At 34.4% G+C, this 20,839-nt stretch overlaps 1 protein-coding gene across 1 annotated transcript in view; it reads right to left on the bottom strand.

Moving 5' to 3' along the window:
* DYNC2H1 (dynein cytoplasmic 2 heavy chain 1) overlaps positions 1-20,839 on the bottom strand; it is a 135,233-nt gene that overhangs the window by 42,986 nt on the left and 71,408 nt on the right. Inside the window, exons 72-82 of the mRNA XM_042838934.1 lie at positions 17,933-17,983; positions 15,019-15,096; positions 13,851-13,982; positions 12,534-12,606; positions 10,999-11,159; positions 9,447-9,572; positions 7,374-7,484; positions 6,382-6,537; positions 4,723-4,798; positions 3,413-3,624; positions 1,454-1,558 (exon numbers count right to left, since the gene is read on the bottom strand). Coding sequence (XP_042694868.1) covers positions 1,454-1,558; positions 3,413-3,624; positions 4,723-4,798; positions 6,382-6,537; positions 7,374-7,484; positions 9,447-9,572; positions 10,999-11,159; positions 12,534-12,606; positions 13,851-13,982; positions 15,019-15,096; positions 17,933-17,983 — 1,281 coding nt within the window. The remainder of the gene's footprint in view (positions 1-1,453; positions 1,559-3,412; positions 3,625-4,722; positions 4,799-6,381; positions 6,538-7,373; positions 7,485-9,446; positions 9,573-10,998; positions 11,160-12,533; positions 12,607-13,850; positions 13,983-15,018; positions 15,097-17,932; positions 17,984-20,839) is intronic.

The raw sequence follows: 20,839 nt of genomic DNA on the forward strand, positions 1-20,839 counted from the left end.
CTAAAACTAAAACTTTAATATGTGTTAAACAGCAGTTGTTGCAAAAAACTATCTCACTGACATGAACTAGATAAACAATCTATGTAAGACCAGTGAAATTATTTATGTAAGTGAACACTGAACTGAATTAAATCATTGTAAATCATTGTAAACTCAAGAATTTGTTGTTTATTTAATCCTAAATCATTTGCTTTGAAAATAAGCATCTGAAACAGCTCAGACTATTTATTTCAGTAATAATGCTAAAACGACCTTCGCTAAGCTGTAAGCAAGGATACTTGATAAGGTGCTGGGCTACACATATCCATACACAGATTCTACATGTAAAGTAGAGATAAGTAGCTGGAAAATATGTATCATACTCAGAAGTCAGCAAACATATCCTAAAAAGAGAAACCTAGAAGTTTATTGAAATACTCCTAATTCACGTGCACTCAACTGGTCAAATGTATAATGCATGTAAAAGTCCAAGATCAAATCAAAATTCACTTGATTTCTTTTTGACAGAGGACACATCTAAACTCATTATTTCCTTTCAGCTACTATGTTCTGTCTAACACGTATGCTCCACAAACCTCATGAACGGTTATACTTTTCTCTCTGAAGATTTAGGTCAACTCACTCGGAATAGACTGAAGCTTAATAAACCCCAGGTTAAGGAAAGAACTGGCTGGTACAACAAAGATATATAAATGAAACGTCTCTTCACTAATAAAGATGATCCCACAGATATAAAACTGCAGGAAGTGCACTAACTTAATCTATCGAATCAGAATTCAAATATTGAATAAACATTGAATATTCTGTTCTGAAGCTCAGTACATCCCAGAGATCCATCATGGGAATGCACAGCACAGTTTAAGCATAAACGAAGGATAGTGAAACATGCTGGTATGGAGCAATCTCATTGATTAGCAAATGCCTGTATGATATGTTTCTTCCATTTTTTAATCACTTTATAATAAATAGTATATTTTTTATAAATATATAAAAAGCATAAAATCCATTTCATAAAGCATTTCTGCCTTGCCCACCGCTTGAAGTTAAAATGAAAGGCTTTTTCCATCATGACAAAAGAGTTTCTAAGGAGTCTCCTTTGATGTATTCACATGTAGGCTCATAACATTTATACAGTAATACAGATTTACAATAAATAAGCAAACAGTTTCATTTGAAAGAAATATTTAAGAATGTCTTGCTATTGACAATTCCATGCAATTCTAATTTATATGCAAGATACCTATAGAGTTTATTTTGGAAGCTTCTTTTATGTTATAAAATTGTAGTGGTTACTATAAAAAAATATTCTACAAATAGGAATCAACAGTCTAAAAATCCTTCCATTTAGCCTGTCAATCTTACGGAAATTCTAATTTATGGAAAGCTGGCTGGAGTCTACAGCTTGTATTAGTGACAGAAAATATTTGGAAGTAAATGAAAAATATATTTTTACCTGGGAACTGATCATGCGTTGTGATGAACGAGCAATATTAGCAGGCAGACCAAAAAAGTCAGGTTTATCATCTTCTGGAAGGCTTTCAATAATATGACGATAATCCTGCATTTAAAGAAAACATATAATGCACATAACTGAGAGAAATTTTTGTTTAGTTCACAAAAATAACTGCGAAAAGAATTTAATTAAGTGCACTGTATGGTACTGATTAAAATGTATACAGTTTGTATATAGTACAGGTATCTTAGTAGCTTCATTTATAATTTTTTTCTTTTTATTTAGTAACATTACATATTTTTTAACAATGTTTCCACTCCAAAAGAACAAAGAGCGATTAAAAGCAAGATCAATAACAATATAAAACAGAAAAAAGATTTCAGCATTTGGAATGCTAATAGTAGACAGCAACCAGATTTTTATAATAAAGAACACGCTTTTATATAAAGCTCTATGAGGATTTTATTATCACTCATAAAAAGTGAAATAATTAAGATAAAAATGGGTTTGCATAATCACTGGATATGAAAAATAGCGTCCACAGAGGTTCCACTCATAATCACTAGTGACACTTCTCACACAAAACAGAAAGAGGCCTTGTAGCCAAAGGCAGACTAATGATGGCAGATATCTTTCTCTGCGACCCTAAACACAAAAAAATACTGGGTGTTTAAAGTCTGCCTGTATCCCATTGCATTGCATCATCTGCTTTTGTACTGGATACTGAACACATCCAAACATATGCTCTTCTTTATCATTGCAAGGGATTTCAGTGAGTGCTTGCAGGATCAGGTCTAATGCGGGTGTGATTTATTGTTTTAGAATTTATATTTTATAAAATTTTATAATTTTATGTTGTCTCTAAACTAAGATTTCAGTAGTGGCAGATCTGTCCACTGAACACCCGGGAACCACTATTTTAGTAACATTATTATTCCAATTATCTGAAGTAAAAAAACTTATTTTTAAAACTTTATTATTATTTGTCATGGTTCTATGTGGAATATTGAAACCCAAAAAAAACCAAAAAACATAGAACCACAACAGTATTTTTCTATTAATCAAAGCTACTTGAAGAAAATTATTTAAGATATTTAAATACATTAAGATACTTAAGATCTTTAAGTATAGAATTCTAACACAAATAACCATATAAAAAATTTAGAACTATTAACTGCAGCGCAGGTAAAAAGGAAGGTTCATCTGTTTGACCATGTTACCTACCACAACAGAGACCAGCCTCATTTATTTCCTCACTCTTTACAATATTAAATCAGCACTCCCATAGAAAATATTATATTTAAAATAAACAAATAAAAAACCTCAAAATCTAAGCAGTCAGAATCCAGGAAGAGAATGTTAAATAATAGTAATTTATTTCCACTGGAATAATGCTGTTTATATCAAATCATACTATGTGGTGATCTAGCATGGAGTGAAACATTAAAATGCAAATGAATCTTAATAACAATAACAACAGCAGTAAGTGAAAGGACAGGGAGATATCAACTCTTCAGAATCTATTGAATTCCCTCCTGAATACTAAGTGAGAATTAGAATTTATTTCTATTCCCAAATAAAATGTCATGCAGCATCAACAGCATGGTAACAAATTATGTGAGAGCACTGACAAATTTTGCAAATTAGGAGATAAAACTACATTCTGCTATTATGTTAATAAACTAAGTAATGCAAAAATTTAATAATGTTCTTGTCATAAAATGACACAATTTCTTTCATTCAGTTCTTCATAGCTTTGCACCAAAGTCCATCCAGGTACCATAAAATAATGAGACAGAACAATTCTGAAAACTTAGGAATCACCTATCCTGTGCAACAGAAGTCTCACGTAAATAAAGATATCTTTACATTGTATCTCTGGATTTCTTTGTGGATATAATGATTTTCTAAATAACGTACTTCAGTCTGTGTATCATATGACTGAAGATGTATACTTACCAAAATACTGCAAGAATTTGGTAAAGAGATTGAATGCAGGAAACTAGTCCTCTTCCTGCCTCTAGCATTTAAACTGCCAATGACACTTGAATTGAAAAGCTGCTCCAAGTAGGACCGAAGAACCTTCATATCAAAGTAATTATCGATGCGGCCTCCGTAAATTGCATTTTCAAACAAGCCATGCACAAATTCCCATTGAAAATCTTTGGATCCTATAAATATATCAGTATTAGTTTTCTATCAATTACCACTGCATCACAAGCATTTCTTCTAAGCACCACAGTTCTTAAGTGAAAAGGAAAATTACAAAAACATCAAATAATTCATTTCTAATCATTGCTTGCAGTCTCATACATTAAAAACAAAAACTGATAGAACCAAAATCAAATCATGCACTGAACACTTCACTGGAAACATCAACTTCCAAACAAAAATGGTTCAAGATAGATACTTTTTAAAGAATTATAAACAACACATCACACAGTACTTAAAACTAAGCATGTTACAGTTAAGCTTCCTGGTCAAGTTGCTTTTCAAATTCCATTTCTCTGGCTTAGCAATATTCTCTTTGTATCACTGCATGTTTCAAGTTTGCATCCGGTTCCAGAAGTGTAAAATCTCATTTAAGCCAAAGATCACAAACTGTTTCTAAACATCAGCTCCTAACTTTACTTTGAAATTACATAAAATGGAAACAATTATATATACATATTTTTCTATCAAGTATGACTAAGAAAGTACTAAGCTACTTAACAGAACAATGGAGCGTTTTACATCTTAACAACGCCCAGAGAGGCCTCCTCTGAATGGGGTTCTGAGCAACCTGATGTAGCTGTAGGGGGTGGCTCATTGCAGGGAGGTTGGACTAGATGACTTTCAAGGACCCTTCCAATTCAAACAACTCTATGACTCTATGAATTTCATTACAAAAGAGCACATGCTCCATTTATTCATTCAACAAAGGGAAGAGTCCATACTCGGAAGGGATGGAGACAGATGAAGCTTCCAGGCATTCCTGTATTTCTCATATTTCCCCTTAACTTGGGAAGTAAAGCAGAATAGTTTTGGCAGTCATGTGTTTATATTTGTGAGAGCCGTCCACAACTGTTCCAGTGAAGATTCAAATGTAAAGTTTAAATATGTACAAAGTATATTTTAAGCAGAATGACTCCACTACAAACAATCATGCAAAATAAGTGATCTATAAAAATTTCTGTGAAAGTTTTTAATATGATAAAGAATTCTAAATGAGAAACCTTAAGAAGTGTTAGGCTACAGAAATAAAGAACATTCCTTCAGAAGCGACTTACCTTCAAAGAGTCCATCAATAACGTCAAAACCAGCACGGAGATCAGATAAAGAAAATTCGTAAAACTTGGTCCAACCCTGACATTTTAAAAGAAATGTCAAGAACTCAATTAGTTACAACATTTTAATAAATAGGTTTGATTCTCCAAATACAGCCTCTCTACACTAATTATCAATTCACTGCTTATTTCATGTCACTTCTTTACTGTCAGAAAAAAAAATACAATGAGAAAAACAATTTCTGGTACTATTTCAGCAGAATGCTGACGTGCATGTTTTGACCAGTCATTTTGTACTTCCATTCTGTTCTTGGTGGCATTAGTCTTTGCACAGCATGAAAGCATACTGTGCAGGTCTCACAAAAGCCTTTCAATGTAAATAGGTACATACAAATAAATACTGGTACGTATAAAGGAAATCCAGACATCAGTCCCCTAGTGCTGTAACTTCTTATGGCTGTACCTTTGCATATGAATGAAATCTTAATAACAAGTGCATGTGAGATTAGTGTATTTTCAGATTAAGACTGCAGCTGCCCCACAGATCACAATCAAGGCAGTCAGTCAGTCACCTTGAAGGTCACAAACAGGCAAGATGCTGCAGTCTCTCAACAGTTTTAAAATGCCTGTTTTGAAAGATCTGCTTATAGACTGAAGAGCTTATTGGCTGGGATCAACTACTGACTACTGAATGACTACTGAACTAACTACTAAGTTAGTTCAGCAATGTCAGGATCATAGAATCACCACTAAATCTATGTAAGATAAATAGAGTTACAGTAGAAGTAAGGAGAACGGCACTAACCCTGTCCTGTGTCTGTTTGAAAGTTATTGGCAAATTAATGGTAATTTGAACAAAGGCAAATGGGAGACCATATATTTAATTGGTACTTCAATGATTTTCAACTATTCTTCTTCTTGAACAGCATATTCAAAGTTCGTTCCAGTTAGAGGGAAACAATTCTATAATTCAGAAAGTCAAAACTAACAAAAGAAGTCTTAAACATTCCAGGCTCTGTCAGAACAAATCTGTTGGATGATAGGTTAATTTCACCACAAGTCTAATTAAAATAAACCAGACACTAAATAGTTTGTTGGGTTTATTTTCTCCTCTTTTTCCTGCTTAGTTTAAGCATCTGCAGCCAGAAAAAAAAACAAATATTCTTTAAACAAAAACTTATCTAAGGAAAAAACATGTTACAGTCTCTGAAACCATTATAATCCTCTCAAGAAACAAGTAAATTCCTTTGTTCTTCCTTCTCTCTGAATTGGATTGCTATGCAGAAAGAACAGTAAATATTACACTCTCCTTTTTACTGAAGTGCTTCTTCATGACTTTCACACAATCCTAAACAGTTTTTTTTCCTATCCTAAACAAAAAGAATTCAAAAGGTATTCTCCATGGGACCTCACTCCTGCATCGTTAGCACACAGATCACACAACATCTCCACACAGAGACTGGCAATTTTTAAAGGGACAAGAATTTAGGCTACCAAGATTTTATTTTTAAATTAATTCAAATAAAGGTAGGCACCAGAGGTGTCAAAAGTTTTTCTCATCTCTGAATGTGATCCAATACATATCTGATGAAAAACAATTCTAAGTATAAAAGCTAAAAGCAAACGGGTACAAATTTTTAAAAATGAGCAAAAAAGAATTACCTGAGGAATGTAATTTCTTCTTTCTTGGCATACAGCATGAAACCATGCTAAACAAAAGAGAGAATGGGCTCGAGACAAATTTCCCTTTTTATTAATTTGTTCAGGTGTCCAAGATTCGTAGGTTCGTAGGAGGTTCTTTTTGAGGCCTGGAGGTGCCTGCACAGAAAAAAAACATCCCTTTGTTGTAAACAACTGATATTTTCAAGTTCTATTTTCTTAAGTTTCACGTCATCATACAATTAAGTTACAGTTTATAAGTAGTATTTCAGCAAATAATATTTAACATGAAAAAAGTCTGCCTAAGAGAATTATAGTCAGAACCAATTGTTAGGAGGACCAAACTACAAGAGAACAAGTTAGTGAAATGAATGCTAATTGATCAACTAAGGAAATATATATATATATAATATAAATATATATATTTTATATATATATATATATATATATTTTTTTTCCCCCCCGTGTACAAGAACTTCTGTTTTTAGAAGCTCAACTACCAATTACTATTTCTGTGATCTGAGCCATCTGGCCTCATGCCACGCCAGCATTCTTAGTTACTGTAGACAGATATATATGATAAAACATCAGTCCTCTGACTTAAGTAGTGTTTACAACCAGAAAAAAAAGCAATAGGTAGCCTGTATATAGTAACAAAGATTATTTAAAAGTAAAAACAACTAATTGGATACCCTGACAATGCAATACAAATGTCACAATAAAATTTTAAAGATACCAGTTTTTCATATCTATAAAATTTTATCAAACACTGCTTGCTAACAAGATTACTGTAAATAAAACAAGGTTTGTAAAAGTCTTGTAATAATCTACATAATCTAAAAGTTGATTATATTAGCTGATTGAAATGTAAATAGAAAATAGTTATTTAAATAGTCCACACTATCAACATATTAGTCTATCTAAATAAATTGTTTCTAAGTGTCAAAATTGATTCTTTTAAAACATTCAGTAAAGGCTTTCTAAACAGATCTTACTTCATAGGTTATTTTCAGACTTGACTGAAGCAAAATTGGAGTAAATTTTGGATGAACTTCAGTAGTAAGCCAAAGGCGAAAGTTTGGTTGAGGCTGCAGCGTATTCAGTTCCTGCCAAAGAAATGTTATATATTGAGGTAGATTTTGCATTTTTCTATTTAATACACAGAACAGCATTTACAGAATGATACCTTGAATTGAAAAACCATGCTTGTCTAAAAATTTTTAGTTGCTTTTTATAAGTATGTTTACTCAAAATACGTGTTGTTTCTGTACTTTCTAATGTTTGCCATACTCAGCTTCATCCTGGATGCATCAAAATACTTAAAGCTCTCTACCATATTCCAAACTCAGAGCATAACAATATACAGCAGCTCTTTATTTCTCTTAAGTAAAGAACACCAAAAGACTAGATCTCAAAAAGAAAAGGCTTGGACCTGAATTGCGTATCAACAACAGAACTCAATGAATTTCATCACCTGCACAGCTATATCAATTTCTGGTTTCTTTTTGTTGCTGGATTTTTTTTTTAATTATTTATTTGTATGTGTGGTTGTTACATGCATCCTTCCTGTATCATGTCTCACAGAAAACTCTGAATAGAAAAACAGTTTTAAGAAAATAAACATTGTTCAACGCTATTTCAAATACAAAGACATTATGTGATTACTGATGTATCAAAGCATACATTTTCACACATGCTTTATGTATGAAGCTGGGAAAGTTGCTTGACAATTGCCTTGAGAACAGAGTCAGCTGTTCTGTATAAGAGCTTTGAGAGAGCTATACTTCAATAAACTTCAGCAGATTTCCTTAAAATCCATTCACTTTGATAATTTCTAAGACTTAATCACAAGAACAAGAAACTTTTGAAACATACCACATGCACTTAGAAGGTTTGATGTTTTATTCTTATAATTAGTTAGAAGCTTACAAACACTTCCTGACAGTTCACCACCATGTTCAGGGTAGACAAAACACATCAGTAGTACCTGCTTTATCTTTCTATTCTTCCAAAATAGATCATAGAATCACAGAATGGCCTGGGTTGAAAAGGACCACAATGATCACCCAGTTTCAACCCCCTGCTATGTGCAGGGTCACCAACCACCAGACCAGGCTGCCCAGAGCCACATCCAGCCTGGCCTTGAATGCCTCCAGGGATGGGGCATCCACAGCCTCCTTGGGCAACCTGTTCCAGTGTGTCACCACCCTCTGTGTGAAAAACTTCCTCCTAATATCTAACCTAAACATCCCCTAAGTTTAAAACCATTCCCCCTTGTCCTATCACTATCCACCCTCATAAACAGCCATTCCCCTGTCCTGTTTATGAGCTCCCTTCAAGAACTGGATTATAGGAACCTTAAAGGTATATCTATCCCATATGGTCCTTATTTGATAGAAATAGAGTCCAAGCTTATGTGCATGGAGCACACCTCGTGCATGAACTAATCTAAGAAACAGGACAAGTAAGGCAGAAGTAACTGTTAATAAGTATTTCTTTTCTTTTTTCCAAGTTAGCTTGTTTTATGAATGACACAGTGACATACAAGTTAAGTTGTTTTGATCTAGCTAGCAAGTCAATTAAGCAAGTCAATTTCAGATACAGTATGTTTCTTTCCAAAAATACTCATTCTAATTTCAAATTAGCATAAACCTTATAGTTGCTGAAACACAAGCTATCCTAACAAATAACAAGAATTAACAACAAAGCTGGAGAACAAAAAATACAAATAAATATTTTTATAAACTTTTATTTTACAATGTTGTTATTTAAACAAAAAAAAAGCATCAATGTACTGATTTTTCAGCAAACGTGGACAGTATCCCATAATATATAGGAAATTCTAACAGAACATTTGTTCAGTCACTGTGGTAGAAACACTCTACATTGTATGAAATCAAAGCAACCACACAAAGTTGCTTAGATCTGAAGCTCTTCACCTTATTCATGATCAGAAACCTGCTAAGGTTTATTTTTCGATTTAAAACATCACCAGATAAATGCATGATGTTTCAGAAATGACTAATAGGTTTCCAACACAAAGACAGTGTTGGACTAATTAACCTTACCTTTTCCAGTACAGGAAGCCAAGGTATGACAAGATGCAGATTCTTTAAACACAGCCATTCTCCGTTGCGTGCACATTCTTTCAAAGTCTGAATAGCTAGCTCAGCCTGACCTTGGCCCATTGCAATCTGAAAAGAAAAATAAATCTTTGTGTCAGGAACTCATCATGCTCATTTAAATACAAAATTGGAAAAACTCATGAAAATACAATTTTTTCTTTGCAACATATGTAATCTGAACATCTTAAGAAATAACACCCATAGTCTTTTTCATAAAATCATACAATGTCCTGGGTAGAAAAAGACCACAATGATCATCCACTTTCAACCCCCTGCTATGTGCAGGGTCACCAACCACCAGACCAGGCTGCTCAGAGCCACATCCAGCCTGACCTTGAATGCCTCCAGAGATGGGACATCCACAGCCTCCTTGGGCAACCTGTTCCAGTGTGTCACCACCCTCTAGGCCTTTTTTCTCACTGTCCTCTTTGTAGGTACTGAAAGGCTGTTATTACGTCACCTAATGATATCTCTGCTGCCAAGGCAGACGCTGGTTCATGTTCAGATTCTTGTCCACAAAAACCCTCCAGATGTTTTTTGCAGAGCTTCTTCCCAACCACTCAATTCACTGCCTGCAGCACTACCAGGAGTTCTTAATACCCAGGGGCAGGACTTTGCTCTTCCTTCTCATTGAGTTTTGTAAGGTTTCCTTCATTAAAGGAAAACTAACAACACTTGTGAGCCCACTGCTTAGTGGGAAAGGGCACCTCGTGCCACGGCACATGGAAAAGGCGGAGCTCAACGTCATTTGAGCCCCAGGTTTTACTGGCAAGGCTCGTTCCCAGGCCTCTCAGGTTTCCCAGGCCTACTAGCAGGAGTAAAACATTACTCATGTAAAGACAGTTTCAGGAATCACACAACACATTTAGAAATATATAAGTCCAGGAGAAGATACATAGAATGCACTATAGAGTGCTGGGGAGAGGGGCAGTGAATGTCACTGCAGGGCTACCTGCAATCATCTGAAAGTAACACTGATTTGGGGTGCTTCCTGATAAAAAGGCAAGCATCACACCTATCTTCAAAAAGGATAAGGAGGAGGAAGAACTAGCTGATTACAGGCCAGTCAGCCTCAACTTACTGCCTGAGAAGATTCCTGTGCAAGCCCTCCTAGAAGCCATTTTCTGTATGGTTGACCTTAAACATTATTTTAAACAGACATGAAATAAAAGAGTTTGGTTCAGGAACTCCCATCAGCAACTTATCAGTTAACATTTACTTGTAAAATTCTTCAAAATACCAAAACGCTCATAAAGACTTAAGATCTTATTTATATTTTCTGTTGAAGAAAGAAATGTTCATGTTCTATAACTACAGCTAATTATGAAGTCTAGATTACACTGGGTTTTGTTTCATATTTTGATTATTCCACCCTAAAAGCAATAATACTTAGAGCTGTCAGTTGTCAGTTTTTATTACTGAATTGTACCAAAAAATATGTAAAATTGAACATAACAAACCGTGGTTTTAATAATTATGCTCATCTAAGGCTGACCTGATGGTAGCACTCAGTATTTCTTTCAACACTGGCAAGTTCTTGCAATTCTTGAGAAGGATCAGCACCAGGAGAAATAATTATCAATATAGGCTCAGTTTCCAGAGTCTCTTTATAAAGACGTTTCAGATTCAGAGGTGATGGAGACAATTCTTTTATTCCTATAATTAGAAACATTATGGAAATAAAGTGACTACACAGAATGGAGTGCTCTTCAGATTTTTCTTATTATTCAAATAAAATCAACTAGCAAACTGCTGGGATTAGTATTTCTTCAATGCATAAAGACCGATACTGTTTTTGCTCTTGTTTTAATTTGGTCTACAATTCACAGAAAAAGCCATTTTTGGTATACAAATCAGCACTACAAATGGATACTGAAAATTTTAACTGTAGTATGACACTGAAGTGTACATTATAATAGGTCCTGGAATACCACAAGTTAACAGATCAAAAAACTGACCAAAAAATTCTGTCAATAACATACTGCAAGTATAGTTGAACTGTCATGTACACCTGTACAAACACAAACAATTCAAATGTCAGGATCTGAGTTAGGAAAACATAAAGCCTAAAATCTTCAAAATACATCACACCTATAACCTTTAAATTGAGGAACTGCATAACTTGCAAGAAATACAAATAAATTAAAATAAATAAACCTTTGCAATATGTCCACAGTCAAGAAATTTTGATGCATTTTCAGAAAACACTGTTTCAGTACAGATTTGTGATGTTTTTATGTCTTTTCTTGACATACATCATTCATCATTGCTGAAAACAAGATGCTAGACAAACATCTCTTTTTCACTTGTTCAGTCATGCTTAAGTTCCTATTCATAAGGCTGCTTACCTTCTACTGACAGATGTGTAAAATAAAACACAGCCAAAGTAAGCCAGCGTCTGATGGCAATGCTGTTAGTCTTCAGCAGTGCAAACAGATGCACCCAGATTCCTGAGAAGCTACACTGATTGGCTCTGATATTTTAAATAATTATATGTTAACTGGTGACTACAGCTTGGCCTTCCATTAACAGAGAAATACAATAAAAAGCTATGATTGGGCAGTAGAGTGGAATATGTTCATGTGCAACTTCAGTTTTTGTAGTAACAAATTTAATGATGTTAACTATGCTAATTTAAAATAAGAGCCATTCCAAATGAGTAACTGCTTAGCCAAATATGTTATAGTATTTCTGAGATGCATCACTTAAGAAAATGAAGACAGTGCAAGTATTATTAACAGTTTGGATTTTATAAAGTTGAGCAGAGTGTTTTGAGAAAGTGCAGTGTTCAAGAATCCCTTCAAAGAATACATCAGAATTTTAACATCACTGAGCTTCATAAACCAGTAAAAGCACTTTGTAACAATACTTTACGAAAATAAAATCAGAAAATCCATTCACAGAGTTTAAGTGTTACAACTTAGAAATTCCATATAAACCATAAAGTAAAAAATATATATTTGACATTTAAAAAAAAGACTTAATGATTTAATTGTTGTGTGAAAGCACTCTAGGGAGAAATGAACTTACCTAGAGCTTTACATGCAAAAAGAGCCATAGCACTCTGCAGCCTGTCTGGTCTCAGAGCCTGGACCACAAGTACCTTAAAATAAAATATACTCATGGAAAATGAATTTATGAAAGTATAACATAAAAACCAACAAAGCAAAACTTTTCAAAGAAAACATTTTTTTTAATCTTTGCTCATCAGCAATTTTCCCTAAACATATACAGCTATTTGATCATTCTTTCCCAAGATAACCTAATATAATAATTCTTTTTTAAGTACTCTTTTCATTGAATACAACTGGGAGGATAGTGTAGTACTAATGTCTATTTCTAAGGTAAAACATTTTCTGTCATGTTTCAGAATCTTTCATGTGGGTCACCAGAATAACAGAAAGTAAAATTAGCTTTATACTGCTATGTCAATATATGATTTTATACATATATTCCCAACCTCTGCAATTCCGTGATTCTGTGAAACACTCCTAATACTTCCTTTGTAAAGAATTAGGTATGTAATAAAGATTTATTCTCTTATGGGTATGTTTTATGGCAATACATTGCACACAGAATAATAGTTCTGAATTTCACCAAATCAAACATGTGACTCAGAAACACCCATTTGCATTATGGTTCTTTATAAATTTTATAAATTCTCTAAACAGCTGAACAGAGAGCCCCTAATAGCCACCAACATGAAACTGCATTGCCTTAGACATAATCCCTTTCCTAGATCCAAAAATCTTCAATTTACATGTGTCTTTCTCAAGGGAGAAATGACAACTTTTCCATACATGCAAGAGGAATAACATTTTTGTCTTCCTGAGAAGAAGGATCCTATCACTGAGGAAGAAATCTGACTGTCCAACATTACTGGTGAGCTCCTTAATCAAGCTTTCAGGAAGAGCAGAATTTCATGGCTGCTTTTCTAGAAAGCAGTAGCTGATACAGCACTTCCTGCGTTTTCAGTCAGGTGCTTTTGCATTTCATGGTGATCTAAATTAATATGCTTGGCAAGCTGAGAAATTCTGCAATAACAAAGCAAGCATGAAGGAATTTTGATACCTGTTCAGAAAATTTATTCTATGAATATTAATAAAGAACCTGTTACCTTGCCATTCTCAGCTGCATCCAATATACTAACACAAAAAAAGACTCAGATAGAACTATATACATATTACAGAAAAAAAATCCATAATAAACTAGCTGAGCTATAAGACAAAGACAAAATAGATATTGTCCCTGCTTACCAGGGTTCTCAGCCTAAATTCTTTAGATGTAAAACTTATTTGCAGTGCTGAAATGACAATTCATTTTAAATAATTTAATACAGAATGTTACCTGTTGAAATAAGGAAATTCTTTTTACAGTAGCAGATGGGAAGTCTTGCTCACACACAGAGCTCTGGGAAAAAGTGCGCCACAAACCTTCATCTTCTAAACCAAGAGTCTGATAGAGACATGGGAGAGAAGTCTACAAAACAAACAATGTATATTTAACAATAAGGAAACCATTTGGACATTGTATATTTTCAGTAATTTATAAATACCACTATGATTTTAAAACCTGTAAAATACTTGTGTGTTTCATAACAATCCCATCCATTTTCATTTTGGAGTTCAAGAATAAAAGGTTAGAATTTAAAACTTGTTTATCTGCTTCCTGCAAATGCTAAGTCAGTATTTGCAATAGTTTTGTTTTTAAATTTCAAGGCTCCTGTTTTTACACTCTGAGCTTAACTCAGTGCTATTCTTTTCCATAGATCATGACCAGATTGAAACTGTCACACTTCTGTTTTTTTCTTTAACCCTAACAATCATGTTTGCCACACCACTGTTGCAATTGCTCCTGATCCCTGATGAAGAGAAACTAAAAATAAACAACTGTCACTTCAGCAACAACAAAAATCTTTGCCAGAGACTGTTCAAGGTTTTCCTTCTTGCTGCTGAGCTACATGGAGGAGGAGAAGAATCTAAACTAGCATTTTTAAGACCATTATTTTCATTTAGTCGTTCTTGAATCAAAAGACTTCACTAAAGACTTTGGCAGGATTAAAATCAGGATTAATCAAAGCAATTAAGTGTTGTGTTGTTTTAATATGAAATTGCTTGATTTATGCAATTAAAATCTCTGAAATATTTCTGTTTGCATGAAAATCTGTTAAGTAAAAATTCAGTTTCACAATTAAAGGCCCATTTTAATACAACATAAAGCGGTTTCTGAAAAGAGACAATATAAGGGAAACCTGTAACTTAGTATTATTAGCAGTTTTTCTTTTCTAAAAATTTCTATTTATACAAATTTTAATTCCTTGGGTAGGCTTAAAACACACTAATCTAGGATCATACATTTAAAACTCAGAATTCAGTTTCAAATGGGTCCATAATGGACCATATTTTCTGGAACACATAATAAACATTTTACAATAACAAAATGCTTCCTCTTATGGTACTTGAGTCCAAATTACAATCACTTTTAAGTTCAATGTAAACTACTATGTGATACAAACCTTCAAAGATGCCACTGCATAGGCTCGCTCCTGTTCTATCCAAGAAGGAATCTGGTCATAAACACTTCTTTTTGAATCCTTATTGAAACAAATTAAATTTGATATATAAGCTATACAATTTTTTAGGGAAACATCATATTCAATAGAAAGACAACAAAACCCACTTTTAATAAAAAGTGCATTCATAATAAAAACACAACATCTACTCTTTTGCTGAGTTCATAAATGGTATAACAAAACAAAAACTACCAGTAAGTTGAGATACAGTGTCCAAAGCAACTTTGCTTCATTACTCGAGCCTAAAATATTTCATCATTCTGTTGATCTGTATGTCACTCCTCAACTCTAAGAATTTTTTATATATTAAGAACAAGTGACCAGAAGAATGACCATTTTCATACACACTCTGAGCACCTGACATAAAAAAAAATAAATCTCCTTTTCATTTAATCACAGTCACAAAGAGGACAGTTTTTTAAATGAAGGGCAGTTCTGGGGTAAGTTACCAGGCAAAATACCATTCTAGACACCACTGCACTAGCAGATTTTGGCCAAAGCTTTATGCTTCTGCTTCTACGTTGCATGGAAGCAGAAAATTCTAAGGACAAACAACAGTATCGCCTGAAGTCCAGAGGTATCTCTCTCATAACGAAGATCTGTAGTCACAAATGGACAACGCCAGCATATGAATCAACACTATACCCCTGCTCCCACAGATCTCCAAAAGTACACAGCAGAACTAGAAAAGACTAGAAAAGTATAAAAGTGGAAAATGATGATGAAAGTTATGGAACAATTAATACAGCCTCTTCAATTAGAAAAAACTGACAGCTAATAGGTTATACAAAGTATCTAGAAGTTAGAAAAGACATAGGGATGATGAGTATATTTTTAAAGACAAATTTAGGAACCAGTAAAATAAGATTAGCAACAATAGACTAAAACAAACAATCAAAAAACACTAAAGGAGATAGCTCTTAAATTAATGTGCACATGGAACTCCTTGCTGCAGAATTCTGTGAATGCTCCTGTCTTAAACACACTTAAAAGTGATTAGATAAATTAGAGAGAAAGAGAGAAGAGAAAACCAAGGGCTATTAAATATAACCAATCCCTTGGAGCATATCCCCTGGGAATATTTGGATGGAGCATCACCATATACTTGACTTCACATTCTTTAATGCGTTTCTGACTATTCATGGGAAACAAAATCTTGATACATGGACATGCCTGAATCATAGAATGGCTTGGGCTGGAAGGGACCTTGAAGACTATACACAACTAACAACCCCCTGCTGTGGGTTAGCTGCCACCCACCAGCTGAGGCTGCCTGGGGCTCCTTCCAATCCGGCCCTGAACACCTCCAGGGATGGGGGCACCACAGCTCTCCGGTCAGCTGTGCCAGCGCCTCATCACCTTACAGGTGAAAAACTTCCCCCTTATATTTTAAAAAAGCTGTCCCTTGTGCTATCACTACCTACTCATGTGAAAAAGTTCATTTATTTCTTCTATATAAGCAACTTTTATGTACTGCAAGGCCACAACTAGGTGTACTTAGAGCCTTGTCTTCTCCATGCTGAACAGCCCTACTCCCTCAACCTGTCTTTATAGGAGAGGTGCTCCAGTCATCTGATCATCTTAGTGGTACTCCTCTAGACTCATTCCAAAAGCTCCACATCTTTCTTGTGTTGAGAACCCCAGGCTCGGACACAGTACTGCAGATGGAGCCTCACAAGGAGCCTCACAGTGGGACAATCACCTTCTTTGCCCTGCTGGTGAAAAACTGTGTGCTGTGTGTTAGGTGAGGTAGAGAAAAGAGTTATGTTAAAGTCCATTCTACAGACAGATCTCCCATAGCTTGAGAATGATTTACAGCAACAAATTACTTGACAGTCACAATGTGGGCTGGCATCTACTGAATTATAAAGAATGCATCGAGTGAAAGAAGGACTTCTATGTTCGTGCTGAAATAAAAAGTAGTGCAGTCGTCGAAGAGATAAAGAATGTGGAAACGTAAAGTTGTTTCAATTGACCTGATGTGTAAGTAAGAAAAAGGGAGTAATCCAGCATACTTTTAACAGTTATGTCAGAATGCAGGTGAACACATAATGCCAAGGGCATTCTAAAAATAAGGTACTTGCACTGGCCATTGTTTTGTGCCACTGGATATATGAAGTACCCTGACAGATGTCCAAACAAGATTAAAGGTTAAAAGTAATTGAGAATAATGAAAATTGCAGATAAGTCTGATGGAAATAAGCTATGCTGGTCCTGAATGAAATAAAATAGATTTGAAGCAGAAGAGGCTGTTTTGTAAACATCCCTTTCAAAACTTACACCAAAATATCTGATTCTGAGAATGATTAAAAAGGCTAAGAATAAGGCAGGGCTCACTTTCTTTCTCTACCCTTTTGTACTGGAAGGTTATTTTGAAAGTATGCACACTTAGAATAATTGAGGGACACCCAGTAAACTACAGCATGATCAGTAAAAACATGCAACAGGTGTTTCTTAATCTAGGCTGTCTCTTAGAAAAACATGCAAGAATATTTCCAGATGCAGAACTCTAAGGCTGCTAAAAAATGTACTTCAAATTTAGCAATGTATATGGATGATTTCATCAATCCATACAAAAACTCCAATTCATGTATGATACTGAGGGAAAGAGATTAAAAAACACTTATTTTAGTCACAATAGCGAAGTTAAAAGCATTAAAACATACTGTTAAATAAAATGAATTGCAATTGTGCTAACAGGAAAAAAAAAGAAAAAAGGCAAAAAAGATGTGCACAGAAAACTACCATTTTCAAAAAAACTGTATAATATTCATGTGAAAATTTATCTGTTCTTTTCATGTATAACAACAAGATTAAATGTTTCTTATTTCAAAATACACAAATTAAAGTAGCTTACTGATTTTCTTACGGGGTCTCCAATGATCACACCTGTAAAAGTCTCCCATTCCTACAAGAATAAATGAACACCTCAGATCAGTCACCAGACATCTTGAAGAATAAAAATTAGCGTGTAGTACCACGCAGGCAAAGCAGAAATTATTTAGAGGATAAACAAATTAAAGCCTAGATTCTGAAAGAATTATACAACATTTTTAAAACTCCACATAATATTAACAGTATTTACTTTTCACAGAATCCAAATTAAGTGATTACAGTGCTTTACAAGAAAATAAACAAAAGGAAAAGCCATATAGTTTTTGTTTTTGTTCTGTTTTTAACTCCCACAGTTTCCACCCATATCATCCACATGCAGACCAGCATGAAGTAACGTGGCTGATAAGTAACACACATACTGCCTGACTGGGTATCAGAAGGCCCACAGAACAGAAAACTATCAGTTCACCTTTCAGTATTGTTTCATGTCATAGTGTCCAAACCATACAGTTAGTAGAATAAGATGAATACCTAGTATAATAGCTTGGTATTACGAACATTCGGCTGCATTAGGAAAGGGGTAGTCTTGCTTGCATCTATGTGTAATAAATCCTTCAGACCCTGTATTTCTAGACAGGAATGAAGTTTTTAATCATTTTAAGAAAGATCTTAGTTAAAAATCTCAAAAGAATACCAGAAAAAATAATATAATCCTGCACTTGGAGATGGTAAAAAAATACATTAATAAATCTTCAGAGTATTGAAAATTTGCATCAGCAGCATCTACAAATCACATAAACTTTCTTTTTTTGTTTTACAGACAGTAGTAACATTCCAAATAAAAACATCAATCAACTAGAACTACTGATATAGACTCTAGCATATCTTTTTGCACCCACCGATCTAGATTCAAATGGAATAAACCCTCTCTTACAATTATAATTTATGATATTTTCCTATTAATAAGGAAAACACACATACAAGAAGAATACATGAAGCCTCCGTAGTTTTATAATATTACATAATGTCTTTACATAGAAAAGTAAAAATAGTTAAATGTAGAGCTGATATGTAAAGCTATCTCAGAAAAACCTATACATATTAATGAAGAAAGACAAATTAGACATTAATATTAACATTAATTAATGTTAATTAGACATTAACATTAGAATGCCTTGCATCTTCATAAACATTGTACTATAAAATTTTTCACTACTGCGGTAAATACTGAAGAATACAGAACTCTCTAGAAGCACAGCAACTTCTAATCTCACCACATTAAAGTTTTAAAAGATAAAGCATTTAAAAATAACCTCTTTAGCTTGATTTTCCTCAATAAACATTTTGCACAGGCACTCTTGTTGAAGCAATTTAACAAAAAAAATATTATTTCAATCAAGTAAGAGGATTATTGATATTTGATTCTTGAGTACTGAGATACTTGGATACTTGAGTCTGCAGGAAAGTTTCTTATATGCAACCTCATTATATTAAGCTAGTAAAGAACTCTAACAGCTAGTGGAAATGTATGCTAAACAACAGCATCCAATAAAAAAATCAATACTTAGAAGTGTCTAAAAAGCCTACCAGCTAGACTCTAGTTTAGTTTAGAAAACTTGCAGATTGCCACCTTCATGAGTTTATCATAGAATCATAAAATTGCTCAGGCTGGAAAGGACCTTAAAGATAATCAAGTCTAACCACAACCTAACCATACTACCCTAACTATTAGCAGTCCTCCCCTACATCACGTCCCTGAGCAGCATATTCAAACGATTTTTAAACACATCCAGAGATGCTGACTCAGCCAGCTCCCTGGGGAGCCTATTCCAGTGCTTAGCAACCCTTTCTGTAACCCTCAAGGATTAGAAAGATAAAACAGGTTTTATTCAGATGCTAAAGATAAGTAATGTAGATGAGTTAGGGAAGTTCTCTTAATGAAAAGGAAATGATTTACTAATAAAAAGATAAGTTAGTTATTTTCAGCAGGTATTTTCATTGCAGAAATGAATCCCAAGGACAATGGGATTTCATAGGTAAATCCATACATCTTCAACAAAACTGCGCTGCATTCGTAGCATCAAAAATTTGTTCACTAAATTCACGTTTTTTAAACAGTGAAGTTCTGTTACTTCCTTCAAATTTATTCTGTGATTTTCATCTTCTTCCTTTTACTGGAATTTTCTCCAGCAAGCTGACATCTCCTGAAATTCGACACTCCTCTGGACTCCAGCTTCTACTTCAGAAAACCATGTCCTTGCAGGCTCTGTATCACCATTCTGTAGGTATTTCAGATAATTAAATGGTGACTCACACTAATCAGCCTTCAGAATTAATCTAACACCCTAGCAGAGAAAGATTCTTATACTGGGAAATGGGCTGCTCTATAGAAATACAAATTAGCAGTACCTAAACTCTGCTGCAGTTTTCATGGGAGAAGGGTACCCTCTAAAGACCAGTAACTTCCCCACAAGTGAGGAATTCCACTAGGTGTCTTTCAGACTGCAATCAAATAAAAACACTGTATGACATCCCTAATCTTTTTGTGAATATGCTAATAATATTACCTTTGCCTAAAAATTGAATAGACAGGCATTTTTAGTACATGTGGTTTGAATTTTTACCAAATGGATCCCAGTATGGTATCCAAAATATAAAACATTTGAGGATGAAGTATCATTCCTCCCTAAGAATCACAGAATCACAGAACAGCTTTGGGTGGAAGGGACCTCAAAAATCACCTAGTTCCAATCCCCCTACTGTGGGCAGGGTTGCCAATCACAAAAACAAGTACCAGGTCAGGTTGACCAGGGACCCACCCAACATGGCCTTCCACACCTCCAGGGATGAGGCATCCACAGCTTCTCTGGGCAGTCTATTCCAGCACCTCACCACCTTCTCCATGAAAAATTCCTCTGACATCTAACCT

Source organism: Centrocercus urophasianus, unplaced genomic scaffold, assembly GCF_019232065.1.
Source record: "Centrocercus urophasianus isolate 14NV4802_14NV808 unplaced genomic scaffold, USGS_Curo_1.0 seq_9, whole genome shotgun sequence".
NCBI classification, from domain to species: Eukaryota; Metazoa; Chordata; class Aves; order Galliformes; family Phasianidae; genus Centrocercus; species Centrocercus urophasianus.